Genomic DNA, 27,653 nt, shown 5'->3' on the forward strand with positions numbered 1-27,653 from the left:
TTAGCAGTTACCAGAGGTTCGAAAAATTGATGTTCATGCCATCAGGTTGGAGGCTACCTAGACAGACAATAAGGTGTTGCTCCTCCATCCTGAGTGTGGCCTCATTGCAGCAGTAGAGGAGGCCATGGACTGACATGTTGGAATGGGAAGTAGGATTGAAGTGGGTGGCTACAGGGAGATGGTGATTTTTCTGGCGGATGATGCGTAGGTGCTGGGTGAAGCAGTCTCCCAATCTACGTTGGGTCTCACCGATTATATAGGAGGCCACACCGGGAGCACTGGGTACAGCAGATGACCCCAGAAGATTCGCAGGTGAAGTGTTGCCCCACCTGGCAGGACTGTTTGGGGCCCTGAATGGTAATGAGGGTGGAGGTGTCTGGGCAGGTGGCACTTATTCCATTTGCAAGGATAAGTGCCAGGAACGAAACAGGATCAGTGGGGAGGGAGGAGTGGACAAGGAAGTCGCTTAGGGGGCGAACCCTGCGGAAAGCGGAAAGTAGGGGTGTGGGGTGTGCAGAGGGAAAGATGTGCTTGGTAGTGGGATTCCGTTGGAGATGGTGGAAGTTATGGAGAATTATATCCTGGACGTGGAGGCTAGCGAGGAGGTAGGTGAGGATATGAGGAACCCTATCCCTGGTGTGGAATGAGGCAGACGTGCGCAAAATGGAAGAGATGCGGGTGAGGGCAGATTTGGTGGTGGAGGAATGGAATTCCCTTTCTTTGGAAAAGAAGGACATCTCAGTCGTTCTGGAATGAAAATAACTGACAAGGCAGTGTCTTCTATTGATATTTTCTAATGAATCAAAATAACAACCCTTTCTCTGGAGACAATCTAGTTAATTCCTTGGCTGGTGATTACTCAGTTACATATTCTATGGGAATCATTCCAGAATTCGTGGCATTCTGGGAGATGAGAATCTTTAAGTCCCTCACAACTATTTTCAAGGTTGGGATGAAGATCAAGGGATCTTGAACTTCATTGGCTGTCTGCCCATTAATCGTTCTTGTTCACATTTTCTGGGTGGCTGTATGCAACTTTCTGTTGAGACGATGGCAAAATAATCTAATTTTATTTCAAAATATAGTTTATCTTATATGTCCATAAGGGGTCAATAACAAGTTTACTAATGTTTCCAGTTTAAATGCTTTTCTAGTCTTTGCTCCTTGGATTACTTGAGTATTCTATGTACCTTTATTGGTCCTTCCGTATGAATTGAAAACTGATCTACTCCTCAGACTTGTTTTCTTTGACAATGATTTGTACCCTTTCCATTGATCTAATAAAATATTTAGCTTTTATTAATCATGTTTTGACCACATCCTTTTTAAGACACAAAAACCCAACCATATTTGTACTTGTCATGTTGTTTATCAATTCTGTAGTTGTTGTCCATTGCTGCATTTGCTGCCATTCACATCTTGTGTAGTTTCCCCAATCTACCATGGTCAACTCCTGCCTACCATTATTCGACTTCATTTGGATGCAAAACTCTAATTTTAGAGTGAATTAAATCAATTTCAATCCTTGCATAAAAATATCCACTACTAAGATTATTCTTCCCTAAATATATTAAATACAATATCAATTAGCCCTATTTGAAGATGTGACATCAATAGCTTGTACCTCATTGTCCAACTTATTGAACTAGAAAACTATCTCTGCAGCAGTCCATGATTTTTATCATCTTGGGGCGAGATGAAGTTTTTTTTTTAATTCTGTATTTCCAATGGAAGTGCACTTTTAAAATCCATAAGCTTTTGGTTGTGTGACCTTTTACAGGCGAGCAGTTGAACTTCTTACCCAAGACTGGAAACTTTCAAAACAGCTGAGGGTCCCAGCAATCAGCCGTCTTCAAAAACTGCATAATGTGGATGTTGCACTGAAAGCCCTTAAAACTCGAGTTGATTTGAAAGATGAGCGAGGTAAAATTGAATTTTCTTAATTTTAGCCAAAATAATTGGCTTTACTCCTAATTTTTAAATGGTCTTTGAATACAATGTTTTTTTTCCTCTCCTCCAGGCATTGATATAGATCCTCGAGATATTGTGGATGGACATCGGGAAAAAACTTTGGCACTACTGTGGAGAATCATCTTTGCCTTTCAGGTACACTTTTGACTATGAAAATCTAATTGAACTTCAAAAACATTTAAGACTTTGAGTTATACTATTTTTGTAATTGTTAATTTGTAATTGTGATTTGTTCTGAAATTAAATATTGAAATTAGTATTGGGAAGTCACACATGATCTTTTAATTTCTATTGTTATTTAATTTTTCTTTCAAAGGTAAATGTAGTAACTAGTCCTGCAACTTTGTACAGGAAAGTATATGTACATTGAAGTGAACTGAGCATGCAAATATAACTAATAATATTATAAAAGCCCAGAGCCCATATTCTACACAAAATACTGGAAGAACTCAGCAAGCCAGGCAGCATGTACGGAAGAGAGTAAACGCTTGACATATCAGGACTGATGAAGGGGCTCGGTCTGAAATGTTGATTATTTACTTTTGTTTGCTGCCTGGCCTGCTGAGATCCTTCAGCATCTTGTGTGTGTTGCTTGGATTTCCAGCATTTGCAGATTTTCTCTTGTTTGTGAAGCCCTGATCCTATGTATTTGACCTTCTAATACCACACTATTCGAAGCAACTTGATTAGACTGAGAAGTAAAAATGTTAACCAGTTTAATTGCTGTTCATAGAGTACTAACATTTGCTGGTTTTAACTAATTTTTTTTCTCTACTCAGGTGGAGATTTTGCTAAATGAAGATCAGTTGCGAGAAGAAATTGAATTTCTGAAAAAAAATTTACACACATCACACAAACTTGCAGCTCTGCGTTCTCTTTCTGTGCCACCCCACCCAGTGAAAGATAAAGACCTCAACTGCTTGCCAGAAAAATACAGTCCGCAGATCACTCTGTTGATGAACTGGATAAATGCTGTATGTGCATATTATGATGTAAAAGTAGGTAAAGTTGTTACATTTGATCTAATTCTGTTTTTTTTCTCTTTTAAAATGAGTTACTTTTGGTTGCCTTCTTTATCTGACTGGTACTGCTGATGTTGAACTTTGACAGCTTCTTCAGGCAATGCAATAGTATGTATAAGGAAATTTTCCAGTTCATTCCTATTCCTTGGCTCAAATTTTATTTATTTTCAGGATGTGCACATCCCTATCTGATCCATGGGGTGGGGGGGGTGTATGGTGAACGAATGAACACACACGCACATGATTGATTTCATTATAGGTTTATGGTGATCTTTTATGAACTTGGTTTCTTGATGCAACTTTCTAAGTCTTGCATATGGTTAATGTAATTTAAGGCTTATGAATTTTTTTTCCCAGATACAATTGATATAAATTCAATGTTTTGAGCTACCAGAAAGCTGCAATAAGAACAGAATAATATTTTTATTATTAATATCTTTAAACAACTCAGGATATTCATTTGTGATAGTTAACAAATTTTGTTTGTTTTGAAGTTTGTAGGTCTATAAATTTGATAGTAATCCTAGCATTTTTAAAGAGGAGATCTTACTTGTTACAAAAGTAGTAAGTTTTAACATTATCTTTGAAACTACAGTAAAGAGCTAGCCTATGTTCAAATAGACGAGCAATGCAGTTAATTATCTTAGAACTCAAATATTAGCAAATGGCTATTTTAAAGAGTTCCAACTGAGAAAAATCATAATAATTTGAATTTTCAAGAATTATCTTGTATGCATTATGCAGTTTTGTCATCTTGTTTCAGGTTGAGAATTTTACCGTCCCCTTTTCTGATGGTAGAGTTTTATGTTACCTTATTCATCATTACCACCCGAGCCTTTTGCCTGTGAACAACATTTGTCAACGAACCACACAGACAGTGGAATATGCACAGCATGGCACAGTGGCAATTGATACATCTACCAGTGAGTCTGATGAAAATTCCATTGATGCCATACCTACAAACAGTAAGTATTATTGGTGTTCCATATTGCTGTGATGAAACACAAACTTAAACGAGTTTTTCTGTGAATGCCTTCAGAATAAACTATTTAATTAAAACTCATGGGGTTGATTTTTTAAGTCTCTAAAGATCATTGGGATAGTTAGTATACAAAATAAGCAGCTATCATTGCACAAGAGAGGGCCAGTAGAAGTGTTTTTCCACAGACTGATGATGGGATATTAAAATCAGGAAACAAATCAGGAACTAGCGTTAGGCCATTTAACCTATAGAGTCTGCTCCAGTATTTAATCATGGCTGATCCAATTTTCCTCTCAATCCAACCTACTGCCTTCTCCCTGTATCCCTTTCTGCCCTAAATGCTTACTGACCTTCAGCAGATTGTTGAGTGTGAGCAATATTTGTTGGGTCTGCCACTTGTTTGTCAATACATAGATTAGCAATAGCTTAATCTTCAATTTTGTGTATCTTGACTTCTTTGGTCTTCATTGACGCAAGCTGTGACATAGCTGCTAATCTTAATTCATTACTGTCATCCCCACTTGAATCGCTAGGGGCTCCTGTGGAGTTTATGTCATGTCCATCCAGTAATTCCTCTGAGTTCAGATGGTGGTGGTGTCTTGGAGAACAGTCCGATGTAGGGTGTTATTCTCCAGTGTTTGGATGGTGTTGCTATCAAGGGGAACTGTTCAACTTAGAGAGTGTCTTCCGTGGAGGGATGCCAGATGTAATGTCAATGGTGGTGTCACTCGAAGTGTCATTTGCAGGACCACCCACTTGGCTGACAGGATTGCCCACTTGAGGTCCCTGTTCGGTTTTCCCATGTTGTCCCATTTACTTCTGAGCGCCTTACCAAGCATTTCGGTTTTGTTTTTCACTAGTTCGGTTAAGGCAGAGGTTTCTTCTTTGGACTCTCACCTGTCTCTGTCAGGCTGTTTTTGTAGTTTTTTGCAAGTTTCAAGTTTCTTCCCCAAACGATTAATTATAGACTTTACTCGCCCCGTTAACATTTTCATTTACTCAGACATTTGATCAAACTGACCATGTGGTTTTATCTCCAGATGTTTTCATTAATTATATCAAACTGAGATGTTTTATTCAGGTAAGAGCTCTTGGCCATCATCTTGATTCGATCTTAATTTGTATGTATTTTTTATTACTTTGACTGTAATTTCAAAATATTAATAAATAGCAACCAAATTAATAGATTGTCCAGCAACCTAATAGATTTCAACCAAATCTTCACTAGGTACCGAATTAGTTTGCTGCATGACCGAAATAGATTGTCCTGCAACCAAAATTCTCCCATACCCTACCTGCTTGTGCAGCAGAATCCAATATTAATTTCAGTGCTTGCCTTGATTTTTACAAAATAGAAATGCGGTAGATTCCTCAATCCTACTTGTACCCAATGTATTGGACCCAGCATGTTTTCTCTCAGACAAATTGGAACAGAAGAAGTTCCTGCCCCTTTTGTTGCATGTTAAAAGTTCCACTTTATCTGCAATTGGCCCTAGTACTTAAAACTTTGTGATCTCCCTGCAGACTACACCAGTTAGAAACATTGAAAACCTATAGCACATTACAGGCCCTTCGGCCCACAAAGATGTGCCAAACATGTCATTACCTCAGAAAAATAGAGGGCTATGGATAACCTGAGGCAATTTCCAAGCTCCACGTACCTATCCAGGAGACTTATCAAAGACCCTATCGTAGCCACCTCCACCACCGTTGCCGGCAGCCCATTCCACGCACTCACGATTCTCTGCATTTAAAAAAAAACAACAAAAACTTTTCCCGACATCTCCTCTGTACCTACTTCCAAGCACCTTAAATTCGTGCCCTGTCATGCTAGCCATTTCAGCCCTGGAAAAAAGGCTCCCGGCTATCCACATGATCAATGCCTCTTATCATTTTATACACCTTTATCAGGTCACCTCTCATCCTCCGTCGCTCCAAGGAGAAAAGGCCGAGTTCACTCAACCTATTCTCATAAGGCATGCTCCCCAATCCAGGCAACATCCTTGTAAATCTCCTCTGCACCCTTTCTATGGTTTCCACATCCTTCCTGTAGTGAGGTGACCAGAACTGAACACAGTACTCCAAGTGGGGTCTGATCAGGGTCCTATATAGCTACAACATTACCTCTTGGTTCCTAAACTCAATCCCATGGTTGATGAAGGCCAATGCACCGTATGCCTTCTTAATCACAGAGTCAACCGGCGCAGCCTATGGACTCAGGTCCCAAGATCTCTCTGATCATCCACACCGCCAAGTGTCTTACCATTAATACTATATTCTGTCATCATATTTGACCTACCAAAATGAACCACCTCACACTTATCTGGGTTGAACTCCATCTGCCACTTCTCAACCCAGTTTTGCATCCTATCGATGACCCGCTGTAACCTCTGACAGCCCTTCACACTCTCCACAACACCCCCAACCTTTGTGTCATCAGAAAATTACTAACCCATCGCTCCACTTCCTCATACAGGTCACTTATAAAAATCATGGAGAGTAGTGGTCCCAGAACAGATCCCTGAGGCACACCAGTTCTTGGATTGTGGTGGTTTTTAATCTAAAGTTCTATCAGAAGTCAGGAATGAGGTGCAAAATTTGTTGCTTCATTTAACAGCGACTCTACTTCTGTTACATGTTTCGAAGAGGATAACCTAACACTTTTCCATATTTTATTCCCTCAGCAGTTCTTAACCACCCTCAGTCTCTCCATATTCCCTTAATACATCTTGGCAGCACTATCTGCTTTCAATTCGACTTAGTTTAGCATCACTAATCATCATCATCAGATGCCATGCCCAGTTTGAGCTTTGACTGCCATGGCCCCCACACTCCTGTTTTGGGTCAAGTGGATCAATTCATTGGTATTCATTTCCAGTTCTCTGGCTGCTGTCTCCATCATCATTTGTCTTTGTCTTCCTCTTGCTTTCTTCCCTTCAATCTTTCCCATAATTCCCATGCATTCTAACTCCTCTTTCCTAATCACATGTCCAATGAAGTTACCTTGCCTTTTCATGATCTCATACGTTATTTCTCTTTTTGTGTTTGCTCTGTTCATGACATCCTCATTAGATATTTGTTTCATCCATGATACTCTTTGCATCCTTCTCAAAAATCACATCTCTGTTGTTTCTATTCATTTCCTCATGTTACTAGGTATTGTCCGACATTCTGAGCCATATAACATAACTGGATGGATGTAACATTTCAGTACTCTGAGGCGGGTTGTCATGCCTAGTTTAGTATTGTTAGTTTACTCTTCATGCTCGTAAAAGTGTCTTTTGCCATCCCTATTCTTTTGATGTCCATGTCGCACCTGCCATCTGATGTCACCCAGTTTCCTAAGTAGCAAAAGTTCTGTACTTGTTTTATGTCTTCCCCATTTATTCTCAGCCTGCAGATAGGATTCTCCTTCTTTTTGGATATCACCATACATTCTGTTTTTTTGCAATTGATAGATAGACCCATTTTTGCACTTCAACAACTATATCAATTAAATTTTGTCGTTCTTCCTCCGTGCTTGCAATTAACACAGTGTCATCAGCATACCTGAAATTATTGATGTTTTCACTGCCAACTTTGATTCCCAAGATGTCTCGTATTTTTTGTAATATTGTTTCACTGTACACATTAAATAAATCAGGGGAGAAAACACACCCTTGTTTAACGCCTCTCTTGATTTTCGTAAACTGACTCACTTCTCCACCTATTCTTACGGTGGCAGTTTGTCCCATTACAGATTTATGATTAGGTGGAGGTCTTTCGAATCTAGATCTAGAGTTTCCTGTAATATTTCAAATAACATTGTGCTTCACTTTATCAAATACTTTTATGTAGTCGATAAAACAAACAAATCTTTTTGCACTTGAATAGCTCATTCTGATAGTATCCTTAACATCAATATCGCGTTTCTTGTACCTTTGTCTTTCACAAAACCACATTGTGCTTTAGCTATTTCAGCTTGTATCTTACTTTTAGCTCTTGTCATCAAAATTCTTAGAAGTATCTTGGTGATATGACTCATTAAACCTATGGTCCTATGTAATTCATATTCTATTGCTCCAGGTTTCTTAGGAAGAGTGATAAATACAGGTTTCCCCCACCATCTGAATGTAGAGCGTTCCTATGAAATGGTTCGTAAGCCGGAATGTCGTAAAGTGAAGAAGCAATTACCATTTATTTATATAGGAAAAATTTGTGAGCGTTTGCAGACCCAAAAAATAACCTACCAAATCATACCAAATAACACATAAAACCTAAAATAATAGTAACATATAATAAAAGCAGGAATGATATGATAAATACACGGCCTATATAAAGTAGAAATACTTTTCTACAATCATTGCCGCACTGTTCTCGGCAGAAACACTCTCCATGAACCTATAAGCTATGAAGCTGCCAAATCATACCAAATAACACATAAAAATACACAGCCTATATAAAGTAGAAATAATGTATGTACAGTGTAGTATCACTTACCGGAATTGGGAAGACAGCGCCAAGCACACTTGATGATGGTGTGTTTAGCTGAGTCGTTGGAGGATGGGGTGGTGCAGTGGACCCCGACCTCCAGGCCGCCAACTGATACCGATCCATGAAGAATGCAGCAGTCCAGCAGTGGCCGGGACGCACCCAACACGTCTTTAAGAAAAAAGCTGAAATAAACAAGCTAATTAATTAGGTGCTGCCCGGCACGTTAATGTCGGCCCAGATCAGAGTCGTTGCAATCGGCAATCGTCTCTGATCTGGGCCGACATTTAGGTGCTGGGCGGCACCTAATTAATTAGCTTGTTTATTTCGGCTTTTTTCTTAAAGATGTGTTGGGTGCGTCCCCGCTACCGCTGCATTCTCTGCAGCAACGTATCGGTCTGCGGCCCGGGGGTTAGGGTGGTGGGACACTGGGGTGTCATCTCATCGTCATCTGTTTCCATCAGGGTAGGCACGTCATCATCTTCTATGTCTGCCTGCCTCGATGTCGAAGGTCGAGGTTCATCGTCTGCTGTGGCTGATGTGAAAGGCTTGAAAAACGACAGTATGCTTGACTGCTTAGCCTCGCGCAATTTTCTATCATCTCATGCAGTTTCTTCATGTTCAGTTCCTGGACGACTTCACTTTCAGTCAGTTCGCTACTGCATTCGGTTTTGATTGTTATCCTTTCTTCTTCCAATTGCATCAGCTCTTCATCTTTCAGTTCTTCGTCATGGGATGCCAAAATCTCTTCAACATCATCTTTGTCAATTTCCACAAGCCAAACTCCTTGCTTCTTTCACCACGATCGAAATGCTTAAGTATGTCTAGTTTTACGCTAAGTGTAACACCCTTACAAACTCTTTCAGGCTTTTCTGATACCTTAGAACTCATCTTGCTAACGGCTGCTCACAGGCATGTGTTTAAGCAATGCTGGCTAGAATGCAGTTCTAGGGGAGGAGCTTGGCTGCTTGGGCGCGTGCTGCCTTTTTTCGTAACTGAAAACACCTTCTGTTAGCGAAAACAGGTAACTAATGTAGGTCTTTCATAACAGCGAGGTTTCGTAAAGCGAACATCCGAAAAGCAGGAGACACCTGTACTAATTTTTTTTTCATCTCTTCTGATATTATTCCAGTCTCATAAATGTCATTGATTAAATCAGTAAGTTTTTCAATTCCATAAACTCAAGGGCGATAATTTGTTCTATTACTAATTCATCAGGACCTGCTGCCTTTCCTTTCTTAATCTTATTTATTGCATTACGAACTTTAGATTTTAAAATACTTGGACCTTCAATGTTTTTTTAAATTTCTGGTTTTTCGCCTCGATTGTCTTCAAACAATTCCTGAATATATTCAGTCCAGCTGTTCATAATCTCATCTTTTTCCATGATAATGGTACCGTCCTTTGAACAGAGGAGCTTTTTACCAGTGATATTGTTGATTGTTGATGTAACCTTTTTGGATCAGTAATAGGGATTCTTTCTATTTGCTCACATTCCTGGTTTAACCATTCTTCTTTAGTTTTTTGATATAAATTTTTAACTTTTTTATCTAAGGACATATTCTATTGGATTTGCTTTCTTCTGTCTCCTTTCTTCCATTAGATTCTTGATTTCATCTGTCATCCATTTATTCTTTGTGCTTTATTCTTTTTTAGGAATCACTGACTTTGCTGATTCTACCAAGGCATCCTTTAGAGAGTTAAACTTCATCTCTACATGATTGCCATCATCTTCAACAGATTCTATTTCTAGACTTTGAAATCTCTTCCTTACTTTAATTGTAAATATTTGTCTTAAGTCTTTAATTAATTGCAAGTAGTCAAGGGATTGTTCAGGTTTTTGCTTCTTTAGTTTTTTAAGTTTTACTTTTACATGATATGCTACTGGGTTATGGTCACTCTTACAGCCTGCACCTGGATATGTTTTGCATTGAGTCTATGAATGACGAAGGGGTAACCCACTTTCCCCAAAGCTCTGAACGTTCCCATTCAGAGCCTCATCAGCGGTTGCAGTTTAGAGTCATACCCAGGACAAAGCGTCATTAATAGCATTTGAATATCTCTGCTAGATCTTTGCAGACCTAAAAAGCTCTGACTCCAGCCTCAGACCCTGTCTCAGCTTGCAACCTGACAAGAAGCCAGTTACTTTCATTTTGCTTAGTGTCTTGATAATCAATTTTACGTCATACATTAACTTGTTGATTTTGGGATGTCATATTAAAACTATATCAAATGTTGGTGAGATCACATTTGAATACTATGTGCAGTTCACTTCTCTAGCCATAGAAATTATGACATTAAGCTGGAAAGAGTACGAAAGGATTGATATGGATGCTATCAGGGCTTGAAGGCTTTGTCATACTTTCTATGACTTCACTATTCCCCCACCCCAATTATAACACTCTAGAACTGTAGAGCTAGTATTTTTTCTTAAATCGCTTAAAGGATTAAGAAGGCCCAGCGGATTATCGGCACCCAATTGCCCACCATTGAGAACATCTACCATAAACGCTGCCTGGGCAGGGCGAAAAGCATTATCAGGGATGCATCTCACCTAACCATGGACTTTTTACTCTCCTCCCATCCGGTAGGCGCACCAGCAGGCACAGGAAGAGCTTCTTCTCTGAGGCTGTGACCCTGCTGAACCTCACATCACAGCGCTAAGTAGTATTGCATCCATATTGTACTGTCTCAGTACTTCTATATTTGTGTACTGTAGCACTTACTTTTTATTCACAGTTATTTTGTAAATAACATTATTCTTCGCATTTCTGGTCAGATGCTAACTGCATTTCATTGGCTTTGTATCTGTACTCGGCGCAATGACAATAAAGTTGAATCTAATCTAATCTAATGTTAGGAATTAACTTCCTTTTAGGAACAATAGAGCTATTTATGATTTTGAAGATGAAAGTTCAGAAGGGATAGAGAAACATTTCAAAATACAAACTGAAGACTGGAAAGGTCCTTTTTAATCCTTTAAGCGATTTAAGGAAAAAAAAACAGTTCTATAGTTCTAGTGCTATTATTGGGGTAAGGGAGTAGTGAAGTCATGCCAACCTGTATTGAATTTTAGTTAGAGCAGCCCTGCCCTACTAAATACTGTACCAGTTGTCATATTATAAAAAGGATAAAAAGATACTGGGAAGGATGAAATAAAGATTTACAAGGAAGGTACTCAATATGTGAGGGTATGAGTATCAGCAAAGATTGATAAAACTGTTTCTTGAGAATATAGGGGGCCTAATTATAACCAATTTCATATGCATAGAAATCTATAGCACATTACAGGCCCTTCAGCCCACAATGTTGTGCTGACCACGTGACCCACTCTAGAAACTATCTAGAATTTCCCTACCACATAGCCCGTTATTGTTCTAAGCTCAATGTACCTAAGAGTCTCTTGAAAGACCCTATTGTATACAAAAAAAAATTCCATTTGTAGGGAAATGCATATCTGAGGGCAAATACTATAAATTCAGTAAGGAAATAGATAAATTTTATTACCCATAGTGTTAAGAAGGCAGAATTGATTACTGCAAGGCGTGATCGAAACAAATACAGTATTTTAAGGATAATTGGGAAAGCATCTGGAGGAGAATGGAAGCTTACACGGATACCATTAGATAAGAAAGGAGGAGACTTGAACTGAATGATTGGTCTGAATGTTTTGTTCCTATGGTGTTTTTCCTGTGCTCCATTTCTTCTGTACTGGACAACTAGAATGGATAACCACAGTGAGTGATTCCCAGAAGGTAAATAGTAATGGATTTGGGAACTCAAAGTTCTCTGCATTTTGTTTGGCTTTTCCTACCACCCTTCTGCCCACCTCACCCGCCTTCCCCCAGTTCTGGTGAAACTAGTTCTGATTTAAATTTCAGTTCAGATGCTACTCGTATTGTTGTACTTCTCCAGTTAAGGTGGAAGACACCATTAGCAGGAACATCAAAGACAAATAAATAACGAAACTATAGGAGAACTCATTCAGCTTAATTCATTTTGTGTTTAGATACAATATGGGGTTAGGTTTTGTAGGGGAGAATGGTGAAAGATTCAAAATAATCAGAGAAAACAAACACTTCTAAAGACTATTTACTTCATTATTTAAATGGTTTACTGCTAAATGATAAATGGCTTGGCACAAAATTCAGTGGGCGGTCATGTGCTGTTTTAAGTGGGAGTATTGCTAGATAAAGTCATAAAACTTGCCCATTTTTCTGGATTTTCCAACTAAGATGTTCAGTGAATAGAAACGTTTTGAAGTAAAGACCATCTGTATGACATACAGCTTTTGAACAGCTTGCATTCTTGAAGTGTTTAATCCATTTTTACTTTTGATAAGGTATTCATTATGAGGAGAATGTTTAAGTTGAAGTTCAACAGATAATTACCAAATAATTTAAAATTTATGAAGTATTTTGTTGATGTGAATACAGAAAAGCTATTCATTTTCACAAGTTGATGATTAGGAGTCACCAATTTTAATTAGGTAGCTTGAAAATATTTAGAAAATCTGCAGAAGTTAAATATAATTTCTTTTTGTGCAAAATGAATCCAATGAACAGTGTATTTGATACAAAAACTAAGTGGATACTTGGGGCTTTCTTGGCAAACAACAGTAATCTTGAGTTCTAAAGAGTCAGATGACTGGGTTTTATTACTGCAGTAGTAAAGTGAAATTCTGCTGATTGGAGTAAATTAGTTTAAAAACTAATGGTCACACACGCTTGAGTGGACTACTATATTCATTTTTGCTATTGAAATGATGCACAGTGATGTATCTTTCTATTTAGCACTGCCTTCAACCGGTATCTATGAAGAACTCTTGGAGAATGAAAAGAAGAATTTTAATTTAGTGACAACTGCTGTTGCAGAACTTGGAGGCATCCCAGCAATGATACGGCCCATGGATATGTCAAATACCATTCCAGAAGAGAAGGTACATGCTTCTTGCCTTCAAGTAGAAGCGTAAGATAAATTATGAAATGTTTAATTCTGAGCAAGATGGCAGTCCTACTGTTGCTTTATGATATCTCTCTAAACATTTTTGTTTTTTTCCAGGTTGTTATCACTTATGTCTCATTTCTTTGTGCACGTCTTCTTGATCTACGAAAAGAAACAAGAGCTGCCAGAATCATTCAGGCTGCTTGGAGACGATACAAGCTAAACTGTGAGCTTCAGCTCTTAAAGGTAGTATAGTTATCCACTACCTGCTCTGTTCTGCTGTCAAAATTACCCATTCTTCAAGGTTTTAGGTCAAGCTATTGTGAAGCATTGTGCATTTGACTAAGCAAAAATTATTATTTATATAATGACCTGTTCCATCAAGTTAATTTCAGAAAATCCCATTTAATTATTCAATAAGTTTGGATCCTATGAGATGAAAAAAAAATGTATTTTAGTAATTTGTAGTCAATTTAAAATATCAAAAGTTTGCAAACATTTTGTATTTGGGAGGCAACAACTCTACATGCAGTAAAGTTCAATAATTTTCATGGAAATATGGAAATGTGTTTCCAGATTTTGGTGTTTTTGTGTCAAACGTGCAGGCTAGAAAAACTACATAGCAATCTATTTTATGGAATCATTAAAGCAGCAAAACATGACCTTTGACAAAATTTGGCATAAAGCCACATATGGAGAAAGCTCATAAAGCAACAATTGGTGCATCTATGTGAACCTTTGTGATTGTTCTGTCTTTTAGTAAGAAGACAACTGATCTGATCTTGGCCTCAGCTTCACTTCCTGCGTCTTCATTGTAGTCCAACTCATCTGCAGTTCGAAGTGATAGATATCTAACCAATTGACAAAAAAATTAGTTGTGCTGAATTTTTGCAGAACAAAGTAAAGGACAATACTTCAGTGGATCATAATGGAAAGGGAATTTCAGAGATTTATGTTTCCTCAGCTGACTCAAGCATTACCTGTAACACATGATTAAATTTGGGCTGTTCATGAAGCCAGAACTTGTAAAGTAGCTCTGGAGAACATTAGAATAGCAAGGAATGAGGTTGTGGAGAGATTTGAAAGCAAGAAAACAATGACAAGGTAAGAATTTTAATATCTGGTGTTTAATTGAAAGCTTATGGATGAGACTGAGATGTTCCAGATGAGTCCTTGGGAAATTCCAGAAGTAACATTGGAAGAGCACAATGGCATGATTCTAAAACTAAATAGATAAAGAAAGAAATTGTGCAAACCATGTCCTAGGCCGCTAGAAGTTTGAGGAAGACATTACAGGATGTTGATTTGCCTCACACTGTTAAGAGCTACATACAGACAGGAGGGATTTATTGACCTTTTAACATAAACATGGTTGATGTTTATGACGAAGAGCTGTTTTGATAGAGTAAGAAAGAATCAAACACAACTTTAGGTTGCATGGCAATAGCTTTGGGAGGTAACAGACACCATTTTTGCTGCTCAGCCTGAGACAAGATTGGTGAAATACAAAAATGAGGAAGTCTTGTGATGTCTGTACAATGCTTTGGTGAGACCACGTCTAGAGTATAGGCTTGGTCTTATTATTTACCGTGGAACCATTGCAGAAAAGGTTAGAAGACTGAGTGGAAGTTGTCTAATAAGGAAAGGTTTGACTATATTAAACTTTGCTCCACTCTGGAGTTTATTGGAACAAAATGTGATTCTATTGAATTAAGCTAATTTGGGGGTACCCGAAAGGGTGGTTGCTGTGAAGATCAGGAAGGGAAAACCTAGAACAGAGAAGGGAGGGTGGGAGGAGCGGTTAGCTATTTAAGGTTAAGAGTTTTTTTTTAAGAAGGAGATTTTCTTAGGATAATTATTGAGACTCTCCACTTAGCTGCTGAGACTTGAGTTAGTTGGTATATTCAAAGATAAGATTGGACTATGCAATCAAGAGTGACACTTCTGCAGAGGACAACGATCAGATCAGCCATCATAGCACTGACATGACTGGGTAGATTTTAACATGTCTATGGACAATTCCTTTCCGTTTTATTTCATAAACTTTTTATGATGGTGAATATTTGCAGGTACATTGTCTATGATGGGCTGTATGAAAATTCAATGGAGAAATCAGGAAACAAAAGAACTTTCAAAAGTTATGTGACATGAACAAAATTTGGCATCTGACAGTGTCTTTTAGAGGTTTTATGGAACAGCCACAATTCATAATTATAATTTCCTGAAATATATTAGATTTTTACATTTTCCATTAATAAGGCTAAGTATTTAATAAAAACAATATTCTCATGTTCCTTCCCCATTAAGAATATATTTGGCAACGCAGAAGTAAGTATACAATAAGGACTATAATTTGTTTGCTACTTGACATCTTTATATAGGTAATCATCTTATGTTGAGAAAAAATGAATGTTACGTGGTCTATGGCGTACAAGGTACTATATACTTGGATTTCTAAGCCACTGTCTTCCCAAACTTTGATATTCATATTATTCTTTATGCACTAATCAATATATGCTGTTTGTTACTGGAAAAAATTGCTGGGTGTAATTTTTGTAAATTAAAACTAAGTATGAGCTATGATGCAAATTCACTCTTAACAATTATATTGCATTTTAGGAGAAAGAAAAAGCTGCAAGTGTCCTTCAAACAGCAGTGCGTAAATTTTTGCATCGACAGCAGGTCAAGAAGAAAAACAAAGCTGCTATTGTTATACAAAGTACTTGGCGCGGCCATGTGGCAAGGCAGAAGACTAAAGCACTGATAATGTTTAAGATTCAAGCAGTGCAGAATGAGGCAGCAACACTTCTTCAGGTTGGATCATTTAGCTTTAAGAAATTAGACATGATTAACATACTGTGTGCTGAATCCAGTTTGGAACCTGTATCTTTCCACTTTACAAATGTTATTCTCTGAAATTAACTTTTAAATATGTGTTACAGAACTAAGTTTCAATTACTTAAATATTAGTAAAGCTGCATTTTTGTTCTCAGCTTTGTCAGATCTTAAAAAGTGAAATCGTGCAAAGTTTTCAAAGGCCAACAGAAAAAATGACATCTTTTGATACAGTAGAGGAAAAACCAAAATTGCTGTTTTTGAGAGTAGACTTCCATCGCAAAGACTAATAACAATATCCAAAGATTGCACCAAACAAAGAAAACGAGTGAGAAAATGATAACTAACATTTTAGCAATGAATTGAATATGAATATATGGGTCATCTTGACTTTACTTTGGAACATTTGGTTTCAAAAAGGTAGTGATTTCCTCTAAATGGTTGAACAAATATCTTCATTTAAAAATAGCAATTTTACTCAACATTGGGGAGGGGGTTCAGTTTGAAACATTGACTTTTACATTTTTTCATCAATGCTGCCTGATCTACTGATTTCCTGCAGCATCTTGTATGTTACTTTGCAATTTCTCTTGCACTGAATGAAAGTTTATTTTTTCACGGTGTTTACTAACAGAGGGTTATTGAACAACGTGACAGGTGAGTTGGGAATTTGTTAAATGTCACTTTAATATCACCTGCTATAATAGAGTAGTTTCTTTCTGTGTTGCCCTCAACTCTACTTTCTTTCACAGAATCATTCCAGCTAAGTATCTGCTCGCTGGTTCTGCATGAGTAATCCAGCTGGCCCCTCTTCCCACAAACTTACAAAATCTTTCCTTTTGGATACTTTTTCAGCTCTTTTGAATGTTGCATTTAAAATCCTCTAATATTAGCCTTGAAGTTTCCCTTCTTGTAGCTGTGTTGTTTTTTTTTTAATCAGTGTAGATGCAGATCATTTATTTCCATGGGCTTCAGCCTTAATGATAACCTGATTATGTGGCACTTTATCAAATGCCTTTAGGAAATTCGTACGTATTGCATTTGCAGCATTTTCATCATCACCCTTCCGTTTTACCAAGGCTAGTTAGTTAGTAATTCCTCTTTAACAATGTCTGACCTATCTAAGACCTTTACTGCGTCTTCCTTCGCTGGGTTCCCAGCAACATTGTTGCTCTTGGCTTACTTTGGACTGATGTAAAAGTAAAAGTACTTATTAGTTCCTCAGTCATATGTCAGCCTCCTTTCATAGTGACTAGTCCCAATTTGGCAGAGATGCTCTGTTGCTCCCGGTGATTGTTTTCTTGCAAATAGCAGGGTTATAGAAACATAGAAAATAGGTGCAGGAGTAGGCCATTCGGCCCCTCGAGCCTGCGCCACCATTTATTATGATCATGGCTGATCATCCAACTCAGAACACCGCCCCAGCCTTCCCTCCATACCCCCTGACCCCCGTAGCCACAAAGGCCATATCTAACTCCCTCTTAAATATAGCCAATGAACTGGCCTCAACTGTTTCCTGTGGCAGAGAATTCCACAGATTCACCACTCTCTGTGTGAAGAAGTTTTTCCTAATCTCGGTCCTAAAAGGCTTCCCCTCTATCCTCAAACTGTGACCCCTCGTTCTGGACTTCCCCAACATCGGGAACAATCTTCCTGCATCTAGCCTGTCCAATCCCTTTAGGATCTTATACGTTTCAATCAGATCCCCCCTCAATCTTCTAAATTCCAACGAGTACAAGCCCAGTTCATCCAGTCTTTCTTCATATGAAAGTCCTGCCATCCCAGGAATCAATCTGGTGAACCTTCTCTGTACTCCCTCTATGGCAAGAATGTCTTTCCTCAGATTAGGGGACCAAAACTGCGCACAATACTCCAGGTGTGGTCTCACCAAGGCCTTGTACAACTGCAGTAGTACCTCCCTGCTCCTGTACTCAAATCCTCTTGCTATAAATGCCAGCATACCATTTGCCTTTTTCACCGCCTGTTGTACCTGCATGCCCACTTTCAATGACTGGTGTATAATGACACCCAGGTCTCGTTGCACCTCCCCTTTTCCTAATCGGCCACCATTCAGATAATAATCTGTTTTCCTATTTTTGCCACCAAAGTGGATAACTTCACATTTATCCACATTAAATTGCATCTGCCATGAATTTGCCCACTCACCCAACCTATCCAAGTCACCCTGCATCCTCTTAGCATCCTCCTCACAGCTAACACTGCCACCCAGCTCGTGTCATCCGCAAACTTGGAGATGCTGCATTTAATTCCCTCATCCAAGTCATTAATATATATTGTAAACAACTGGGGTCCCAGCACTGAGCCTTGCGGTACCCCACTAGTCACCGCCTGCCATTCTGAAAAGGTCCCGTTTATTCCCACTCTTTGCTTCCTGTCTGCTAACCAACTCTCCACCCACACCAATACCTTACCCCCAATACCGTTATAAATGAAGATTGTGACTGAGCTATCTGCTAGCAGTCCTGAGTTCTTCCTCTCTGTTCGGAGCATGGAAATTATGAAGAAAATCTGCATTTGGTACCACATCTTAAAAATACTTTCATGGTTTTCATCATTGGTTTTAGTATTATTTTTCAAATTGGAGTTAGCTAACTGAAACTTGGTGTTGCACTGTTTCAAGTGTTAAATGGTGCAACTCACTATCATGCAGACACCCATGAGGAAGCTCTACAGTGGACTTCGCTAACTGACCACATTTCTTTCTATGAATCCATTCAAATCTGATTTACTTCAGGTGCTATTTTAAAAAAAATCCTTAATTCTTGTCATAGAAAACCTACAGCACAATACAGGCCCTTCGACCCACAAAGTCCCTACCTTAGAAATTACCTGGGGTTACCCATAGCCCTCTATTTAAGCTCCATGTACCTATCCAGAAGTCTCTGGTCAGGTGAATCTCCACTTCAGTCATGGATATGATTCCGTTTAGTACTTGCCACAAGGGGGCCACATCTCCATATGCAGATCACCAGGCTACAAAGTTAATTTCTTTGACCAGGTTCTTCAGTGACTTCAAAAGTGGCATTAGTACTTTTATTCTCTAGCCTGGTGAAGTCTATGTTTTGACATTTTCCAAAGGAAGGACTCTGCATGAAGTTGGGGTGATGATCAGATTTTTGAATGATCAGGGTTAAGCTGTTGAGTTTAAATGAAAAATTATAATTTAAGAGGTATTTGCAAATTAACTTTAGAAGCAAATATTCTACGTTTTGTCCGAAGTAGTCCTTTATATGCGTAACTTGTACAGTTGTTGTAATCTGGTCAGTGTTGCATTAGACAATAAATACACTTATATCACAGAACATTTTTTGAGAGCGATTTTAATTAAAGTGGTGTATGTTCTCCTTTTAGCTTTAATGCATAGTATAGCTGTTATTCATATAATGTTTCCTTTATTTTATTTATAGGCCTGCTGGAGAAGATATATTGATAGAAGGCATTTTCAGAGACTTCGGCAGTATTGCATTCTCATGCAAAGTCGCATAAGGATGAAGATCGCAGTCACATCTTACAATCGTATTAAATGGGCTACTGTTACCATTCAGAGGCATTTTAGAGCACATCAGCTGTGTGTATCTGAGCAAAGGAATTATTTAAAATTGAAGATTTCAGTTGATAAAATACAGTCTAGATTTAGAAGGTGGCGCGCTCACAAAATGGAAAAACAGACCAGGGCAGCAATTGTACTGCAGAAATATGTGAGGGGTTTTCTCTCCCGATGCAAATACAAAAGGTTTCAACGCTCTGTACTTTTGATACAAGCACATGCAAAGGGATTTCTCATAAGAACTGAAATGTGCAGGAGGAAAAATGCTGCTGTCACCCTGAAGAAGTACTTAAAGGCTTATGTGCGAGGAAAGCGTGAATATGATTCTTATCAGAGACTGAAATGGGCCACAGTAGTAATTCAGAGAGCTTACCATCGCTTAAAAATGCGAAAGCTTTGCCATCTAACTAAGTCAGCTACACTAATCCAATCAACTTTTAGAATGTACAAGCAACGTACAAGATTTGTTGCTAGCCGTAAAGCCGCTATTACCATGCAGTCTTTAGTAAGGATGCATCAGGCTCGTACAAGGTTTCTACAATGCCGGCATGCTGCGGTTATCATACAAAGGCACTTCAGGGCTAAGCAGCAGGGGAGAAATGACTTGAAGCACTACCTGAAACTTCAACAAGCAGCTCTAAAAATACAGGTGTCTTTTCGGAAACGGCAAGCACAAAAAGTGGTCAGGAAAAATCAAGCTGCAATTATGATACAGTCTTGGTATCGAATGCACAGAAGAAAACAAAAATATCTACATGCAAGACGAAGTTGTATTAGAATACAGTCATGGTATAGACGCCATGTGGCTCAAAATGCTTTTTGTTCTCAGAAAACTGCAGCATTAGCTATCCAAAAATATTATAGAGCTTACAGGGAAAGTAAAGCTCAGCGTGAATTAACATGCAAGGCAGCAGTAGTTATCCAGGCTTACTTTCGTGGCATGAACAGTCGTCAGCTTGCCAGAAGAATGAAAGCTGCCCGAGTCATTCAGTCGTATTGGAAAATGAGAAAAGAACGATTGAAGTTCTTGTATTACAAGCAATGTATTATTGTATTGCAAGCCCACATGAGAAGATCGTATGCTCAAAAAAGATACCATTCAGTGAAGGTCGCAACTTGTACACTACAGGCCCATTTTAGAGCTATTTTAGCTCAAAAGAAAGCACAAGCGGAGTATAGGGCAGTAAGAGCTGCAGCTATTGTCTTACAGTCTGCCTACAGGCGGTTACAAATGAGGAGACAAGTTTACTTATTGCAGTCAGTTGTAAGGATTCAGTCTGCCTTTCGTGCATATGTTTCACGAAAGAAATACCTACAAATACGAAATGCAACTGTCAAAATTCAGGCCTCAGTAAAAATGATACAAGCACGGAAATATTACACATCCCTTAAAAATGCTGCAGTTTGTATCCAGAGACGATACCGGGCTAACAAGCTTTGCTTAGAAAAGCGAAAAGAATATCTGAGAAAAAAGGAAGCTTGTATATATCTTCAGTCTGCTATTAGACAACATCTGGCTCAAAAGCAGCTGTATTTGTGTCGACAAGCTGCAATTAAAATTCAATCAATGTTCAGAATGTATAGAGTAAGGACTCAATACCAGAGGATTCATTTTGCTGCCGTCGTAATTCAGAGAGGATTCCGTGTGTACCAGGAAGGAACTCGCCAAAGGCAGGACTTCCTTAAAACTAGAGAAGCAGTGATCCGTTTGCAGGCAGCATACAAAGGATATTGTGTACGCAAAAAGGTGAAGCTTCAACATAGAGCAGCCAGTAAAATTCAAGCAGCATTTAGAGGACATGCTTTGAGGATCAAATATTTGTCAATGAAAAATGCTGCCATTGCAATCCAGAATTGGTACAGGAATTGCAAAGTTGGGCAACAGCAGCAACTCAAGTACCTCAGTATTAAGGCATCAGTGGTTATTCTTCAAGCAGTGTTCCGTGGATTATCTGCAAGGAAAAGATTAGAGGCACAACATAAAGCTGCGGTGACCATTCAAACAGCTTTCCGAAGGTGCAGAGCACAGTACCAGTTTGGCGTATTAAAGAGGGCTGTAATAACTGTTCAATGCCATTTTAGGGCAAAGTTGTTGGGAAAGAAAGAACGTTGTGCATATCTGACAATGCGCCAGTCAGCAATAGCACTTCAAGCAGCTTATAAAGGTAAGATTGCAAGGAAAGAGCTTGGAAGGAAACAGAAAGCTTGTGTTGTAATACAATCTTATTTTCGAATGCACAAAACATACATAGAATTTCAAACTAAGAGACGAGCAGCATTGATAATACAAGAACGTTTCCGTGCTCACATACAAAGGAAATATCAACATCAAGAATATCAAAATGTGAGGGCTGCTGCAGTAGTTTTACAAGCTGCATATCGTGCTATGAAAACCAGAAAAAGGCTGAAAGAAATGCACAAAGCTGCAACAATTATCCAAAGAACAACTAGATCTTTCCTGGCCAAGAAGCATTACACTGCCCTTAAAGCTGCTTCAGTTGTTCTTCAAAGGCAGTTTAGAGCTCTTCTCCTCAGCAGAGAGCAGCGAGAAATGTATCTGACTATTCGTAGAGCAGCTAAATCCATACAAGCCGCCTACAGGGGAATGAAAGTTCGGCGAGAGATCCAGCACAAACACAAGGCAGCGAACGTGATACAGGCAGCATTTCGAATGCACAGAGTATACCTTCCATACAGAGCAATGAGACTGGCAGCTACAATAATACAGAGTCACTATAGAGCACACCTTCAAAGGAGAACTGATCGCAATAATTATGTGACAATCCGCAGCAGTGTTGTGCTCCTTCAGGCTGCTTACCGAGGAATGAATGTTCGAAGATGTTTGAGGAACATGAACAAGTCTGCCAGAATTATACAGTCATATTATCGAATGCATAAACAGTACCAATATTTCCAAAAACTACGCTGGGCAGCAGTTGTTACACAGCGAAGATACCGAGCTTGTCAAATAAGGGATGCCCACGTGAGTCAGTATAAGGTCATGAAAAGGGCAGCAGTTTGTATTCAGGCTACTTTCCGCAGAATGAAAACAAGGCAGCAAATGCAAAGGATTCACTTGGCGGCAACAATTATACAAAGAAGATTCAGGAGCTATGTTGCAAGGAAAAATTACCTGTTGCTTAGAGCTGCTGCTTCTGTAATCCAGCAGAGGTACCGTGCACTTGTGCTTGCCAGGAATAAAAAGCAAGCATATGTTTCGATCCGGAAGGCAACTATATCTATACAAGCTGCCTACAGGGGAATGAAAGTTCGGCGAGAGATCCAGCACAAACACAAGGCAGCGAACGTGATACAGGCAGCATTTCGAATGCACAGAGTATACCTTCCATACAGAGCAATGAGACTGGCAGCTACAATAATACAGAGTCACTATAGAGCACACCTTCAAAGGAAAACTGATCGCGATAATTATGTGACAATCCGCAACAGTGTTGTGCTCCTTCAGGCTGCTTACCGAGGAATGAATGTTCGAAGATGTTTGAGGAACATGAACAAGTCTGCCAGAATTATACAGTTGTATTATCGAATGCATAAACAGTACCAATATTTCCAAAAACTACGCTGGGCAGCAGTTGTTATACAGCGAAGATACCGAGCTTGTCAAATAAGAGATGCCCACGTGAGACAATATAAGGCCATGAAAAGGGCAGCAGTTTGTATTCAGGCTACTTTCCGCAGAATGAAAACAAGGCAGCAAATGCAAAGGATTCACCTGGCGGCAACAATTATACAAAGAAGATTCAGGAGCTATGTTGCAAGGAAAAATTACCTGTTGCTTAGAGCTGCTGCTTCTGTAATCCAGCAGAGGTACCGTGCACTTGTGCTTGCCAGGAATAAAAAGCAAGCATATGTTTCGATCCGGAAGGCAACTATATCTATACAAGCTGCCTACAGGGGAATGAAAGTTCGGCGAGAGATCCAGCACAAACACAAGGCAGCGAACGTGATACAGGCAGCATTTCGAATGCACAGAGTATACCTTCCATACAGAGCAATGAGACTGGCAGCTACAATAATACAGAGTCACTATAGAGCACACCTTCAAAGGAAAACTGATCGTGATAATTATGTGACAATCCGCAACAGCATTTTGGTGATTCAGGCTGCTTACCGAGGAATGAATGTTCGAAGGCATTTGCGGAACATGCACAAGTCTGCAAGAATCATACAAACATATTATCGAATACACAAACAGCAACAATGCTTCAAGAAATTGCAATGGGCGACAACTGCTATACAGCGAAGATACCGAGCTTGTCAAATGAGAGATATCCATGTGAGACAATACAATACTTTGCGAAAAGCAGCAGTCTGTATTCAGGCCTTCTACCGTGGGAAAAAAGCCCGAGATTTAGTTAAAACAATGAAGGCAGCTATCTATATTAAATCATACCTACTAATGTGTATTACCAGGAAACACTTCTTGATTCAGAAGACAGCTGTAGTAACTCTTCAAGCTTCATTCCGTGGTTATCGAGTGAGGGTACATTACAGAGCCATGCGGCTATCAACCATTTTGATTCAGAGATGGTACAGAGCCTGCAAGCTAGGACGTTCACAGTTCATGCAATATCAGTCCATGCGTAGTGCTGCCATTGTGATTCAGGCTGCCTACAAAGGCATGGTAGTGAGGCAGTGCATTAAGCAACAGTATGCTGCTGTAAAAATTCAGTCATTTTTCCGTATGATTCACCATAGGAGACGCTTCCTCAAACTAAAATACAGAGCAATTGTATTGCAGTCGCAGTACCGTGCCTATGAAGCAAGGAAACAATACAGAGCTTATGTACAAGCAGCTGTTATTTTACAAAGACAATATCGATCCTACCTCTTAATGAAGAAAGAGAGAAATGCTTACTTAACATTCCATCAGACAGTAATCAGGCTTCAAGCCGGAATACGAGGGTTTATTGTTCAAAGAAACTATAAAAAACTTCATCAGAGTATCACTAAAATTCAGGTAAAACATTTGATAGTAAATTAAATTATAATATGTACAGTAATATCCTATTGCAATAATAAGGTTTGAAAGCATTTGAAGAATAAAATTAACATTGCAATACACAGTAAAACACCAATATTTTAGCACCCTTGTGACTTCAGTGTCAGACTAACAAGCAACTAAATATTCTTGTTAATACCGAATACATTTTGATCTTGCATAAGCTACACAGTATGATAAATTTCCCAGTGTACCCAATGAATTGAAGGAGTGTGAGCACCAGCAACCGTGAGATGAAAGCTGCAGCACACATCACTGAGTGAGCCAGATGCTGAAAGGTTGGGATTTCTGATGAGCTGGTCAGCGGATTATTGGAGCTTTACTGAATTATTGTGCAAAGTGGGCAAGAGGGGCAATTTTGGCCAATTAATTCACTAAAATGTTTTCTTTTCTGGCTCATCTCGCCTGCACACATTAACACATCAGATGCTAGTCAAGTAGGGAAAAGATCTGGCACTGGAGGCACGTGCAAATTTAAGAGCACTATTTCAATGATCTCTGCAAAGTCTGTTTTGATTTTTAAGTAGTTTACTTTGTATTTAACAATCCTTGCAGGCTTGTTATCGTGGAAAGAAACAAAGACAAGCATTCCTACTCTACAAAGAATCTGCACTTGTGATACAACAACACTACAGAGCTTATTGTCAAAGAAGGGTTGAACAAGAAAAGTACTTTAAAATGAAACATGCTGCTGTCACAATACAGGTATTTTCTTTGATTCCATGCTGGTTACCTGTCGATTAAGTTACGTTATTCCAGTTGTTCCTTTAAAAAATTGAAGATCCTCCATCATTGATAAGTTTGCCTGTTTTCATATCTGCTGACCAAGGCTTATTTCTAATGGTTATTTATCTCTTTTCCCTTTCAGGCAAATTTGAGGAGTTGTTAATTAAATATGCTTATAATATGTACTATTTCACTTCAGAAGGCTTCACATGTATTTTTGGGCTTTCAAAAGTTCATTTCTTTCTGGGATGGTTTTTAATGTTTTAAATATTGATTGTTAAATATTACTAGAGTAAATGGCTTTTTTTCCCTTTTAAAGACTGATTCCAACTTAGTCAATTCAAAAACTCTCTTCCTGAATTTCATCCCCCAAACAACTCTGAAAAGCCCTTTCTTTACAATACGTACTGATTTTTTAAAATGGTCATGGGCCTTGCTGCATGATTTTTTTTTGGTATTGCTATGAGCTGGCCATGAACCTGTGCTCTAACAATAATTTCCTTGTTCTTCCACATCCTTCCAACCAACTTGTTTACTATGTACCATGAAATTGAAGTGCAACGCACTGACCATTTGCAGTCTCTCCATAACTTTACTAGATCTTTAGTAATTGAACCTGCTGTTGATATTGTGTTTACCATTAAATGCTTCTTACTCTGTGATTTTACATGTTTCTTTTAATCCTGCACTTCTTTCTGAGCTCTACACTTCACAGAAATGTCTTCAGAATTGTTCTCTGATTATGTAAAATCCTTTGTATAGTAACTTGGTGTTCTGCATCTCCTTGTACCATTAGCAGTATTGTAACTTGAAACACATTGATTTGAGTGGTCTGTCAATCCAGTGTTACTTCACTTTCTGCCTTGTGTCTTTTTTATGCTGTCAACATTGACATCGAAGAATTTCATTTTTAATTATATTATTTGCTTTCCTGCATTGGTTTCAATCTGCTTTCAGCTTTAACTGGAACAATTTTCTAATGTTAATGTGCTACTTCTGTAGTTGAAATGCATTTTTATTTTTCTTTAAAATCTGTACTTTCCCATTGACTTTCACACCTGTCGTTAGTAAAATTTATCTTGTATATTAATTTTATTTTAGGCTTCATTTCGCCGATACCAAGTGAGACAAGTAATCAGAAAAACAAAGGCTGCTCAAAAAATTCAGGCTTGGTTCAGGGGGCAAGTGGTACATCATCGGTATAAGGCTTTTCTTGCTTCAGTTATATTCATCCAAAGGCACTTCAGAGCAAAACAAGATAGATCCAGGTAACATTTCAATAACAAAGGTTTTCTGGTTTTCTTCAATATTTTTGTCCCATATATGCAAACAAGTTTTCATAGGTTAATTCTGAGACAATATAGATTTCTCTTCCCAAAAATGCTGCAATTTTTAAACTCTCTTCACTGACTGACTGAATGATTCTCTCTGCTTCCCATTTTTTTTAACATTAACCAGTGTACTTCACTCTTTAGTAGCAAGAAATAAGTGGTCTTGGCTGGTGTGCATCCCCTCAAAACTTGATTTCCTCGATTTAAGGAAAAGTAATTTACTACTTTTTGGTTTTTAATAACGTATGCAGGCTTATTTAAGTATATGCAATGATATCGCCAGTCTAGAGTCTAGGATATTTAAAAAAAAAACACTTCATACAATTCTTCATATTCTACTGTAAGCACAATCGCACGTGTTCTTAGTCATCTAACTATGTATAGATTGCAGTACCCTTTAACCAACCAAAACTAAGCAAGGCCTCCTTCCCTACTCTGTATCCAGTCATTACCAAACATTCATTGGGTTCAATAAATCAGTTAGTTGCATCCCTTGATGTGTACTCAACAGGCTTGTTAATTTGATTGAAAAAATATGCTTCTGAAGCTACCACGTTGCCCTGGATTCCTACAGAGGCGAGTTGTTTGAGGATCCAGCCTCTGGTCTTTTTTGTATAGAAAGCATTACATGTGAAGCCAGCAGATCAGTTAAGTACTCCTTTGTTATCTCCATCAAGTTACTCTTATTTGCAATCCAGAAATTGCTAGTGCATTTAAGGAGTCTGATATGACATTTGTTTTGTTACAATACAATCTGCTTTACCATCTGCACCAGCATTTA

The 27,653-nt window shown here is 38.6% G+C and overlaps 1 protein-coding gene across 1 annotated transcript in view; it reads left to right on the forward strand.

The window, feature by feature from the left end:
- aspm (assembly factor for spindle microtubules) overlaps window positions 1-27,653 on the forward strand; it is a 64,850-nt gene that overhangs the window by 26,132 nt on the left and 11,065 nt on the right. The window contains exons 11-20 of the mRNA XM_072274183.1: window positions 1,781-1,923; window positions 2,021-2,106; window positions 2,751-2,969; window positions 3,757-3,958; window positions 13,239-13,384; window positions 13,507-13,635; window positions 16,009-16,203; window positions 19,653-24,773; window positions 25,371-25,520; window positions 26,643-26,809. Coding sequence (XP_072130284.1) covers window positions 1,781-1,923; window positions 2,021-2,106; window positions 2,751-2,969; window positions 3,757-3,958; window positions 13,239-13,384; window positions 13,507-13,635; window positions 16,009-16,203; window positions 19,653-24,773; window positions 25,371-25,520; window positions 26,643-26,809 — 6,558 coding nt within the window. The remainder of the gene's footprint in view (window positions 1-1,780; window positions 1,924-2,020; window positions 2,107-2,750; window positions 2,970-3,756; window positions 3,959-13,238; window positions 13,385-13,506; window positions 13,636-16,008; window positions 16,204-19,652; window positions 24,774-25,370; window positions 25,521-26,642; window positions 26,810-27,653) is intronic.

Source organism: Mobula birostris, chromosome 12, assembly GCF_030028105.1.
Source record: "Mobula birostris isolate sMobBir1 chromosome 12, sMobBir1.hap1, whole genome shotgun sequence".
Classification (NCBI taxonomy): domain Eukaryota; kingdom Metazoa; phylum Chordata; class Chondrichthyes; order Myliobatiformes; family Myliobatidae; genus Mobula; species Mobula birostris.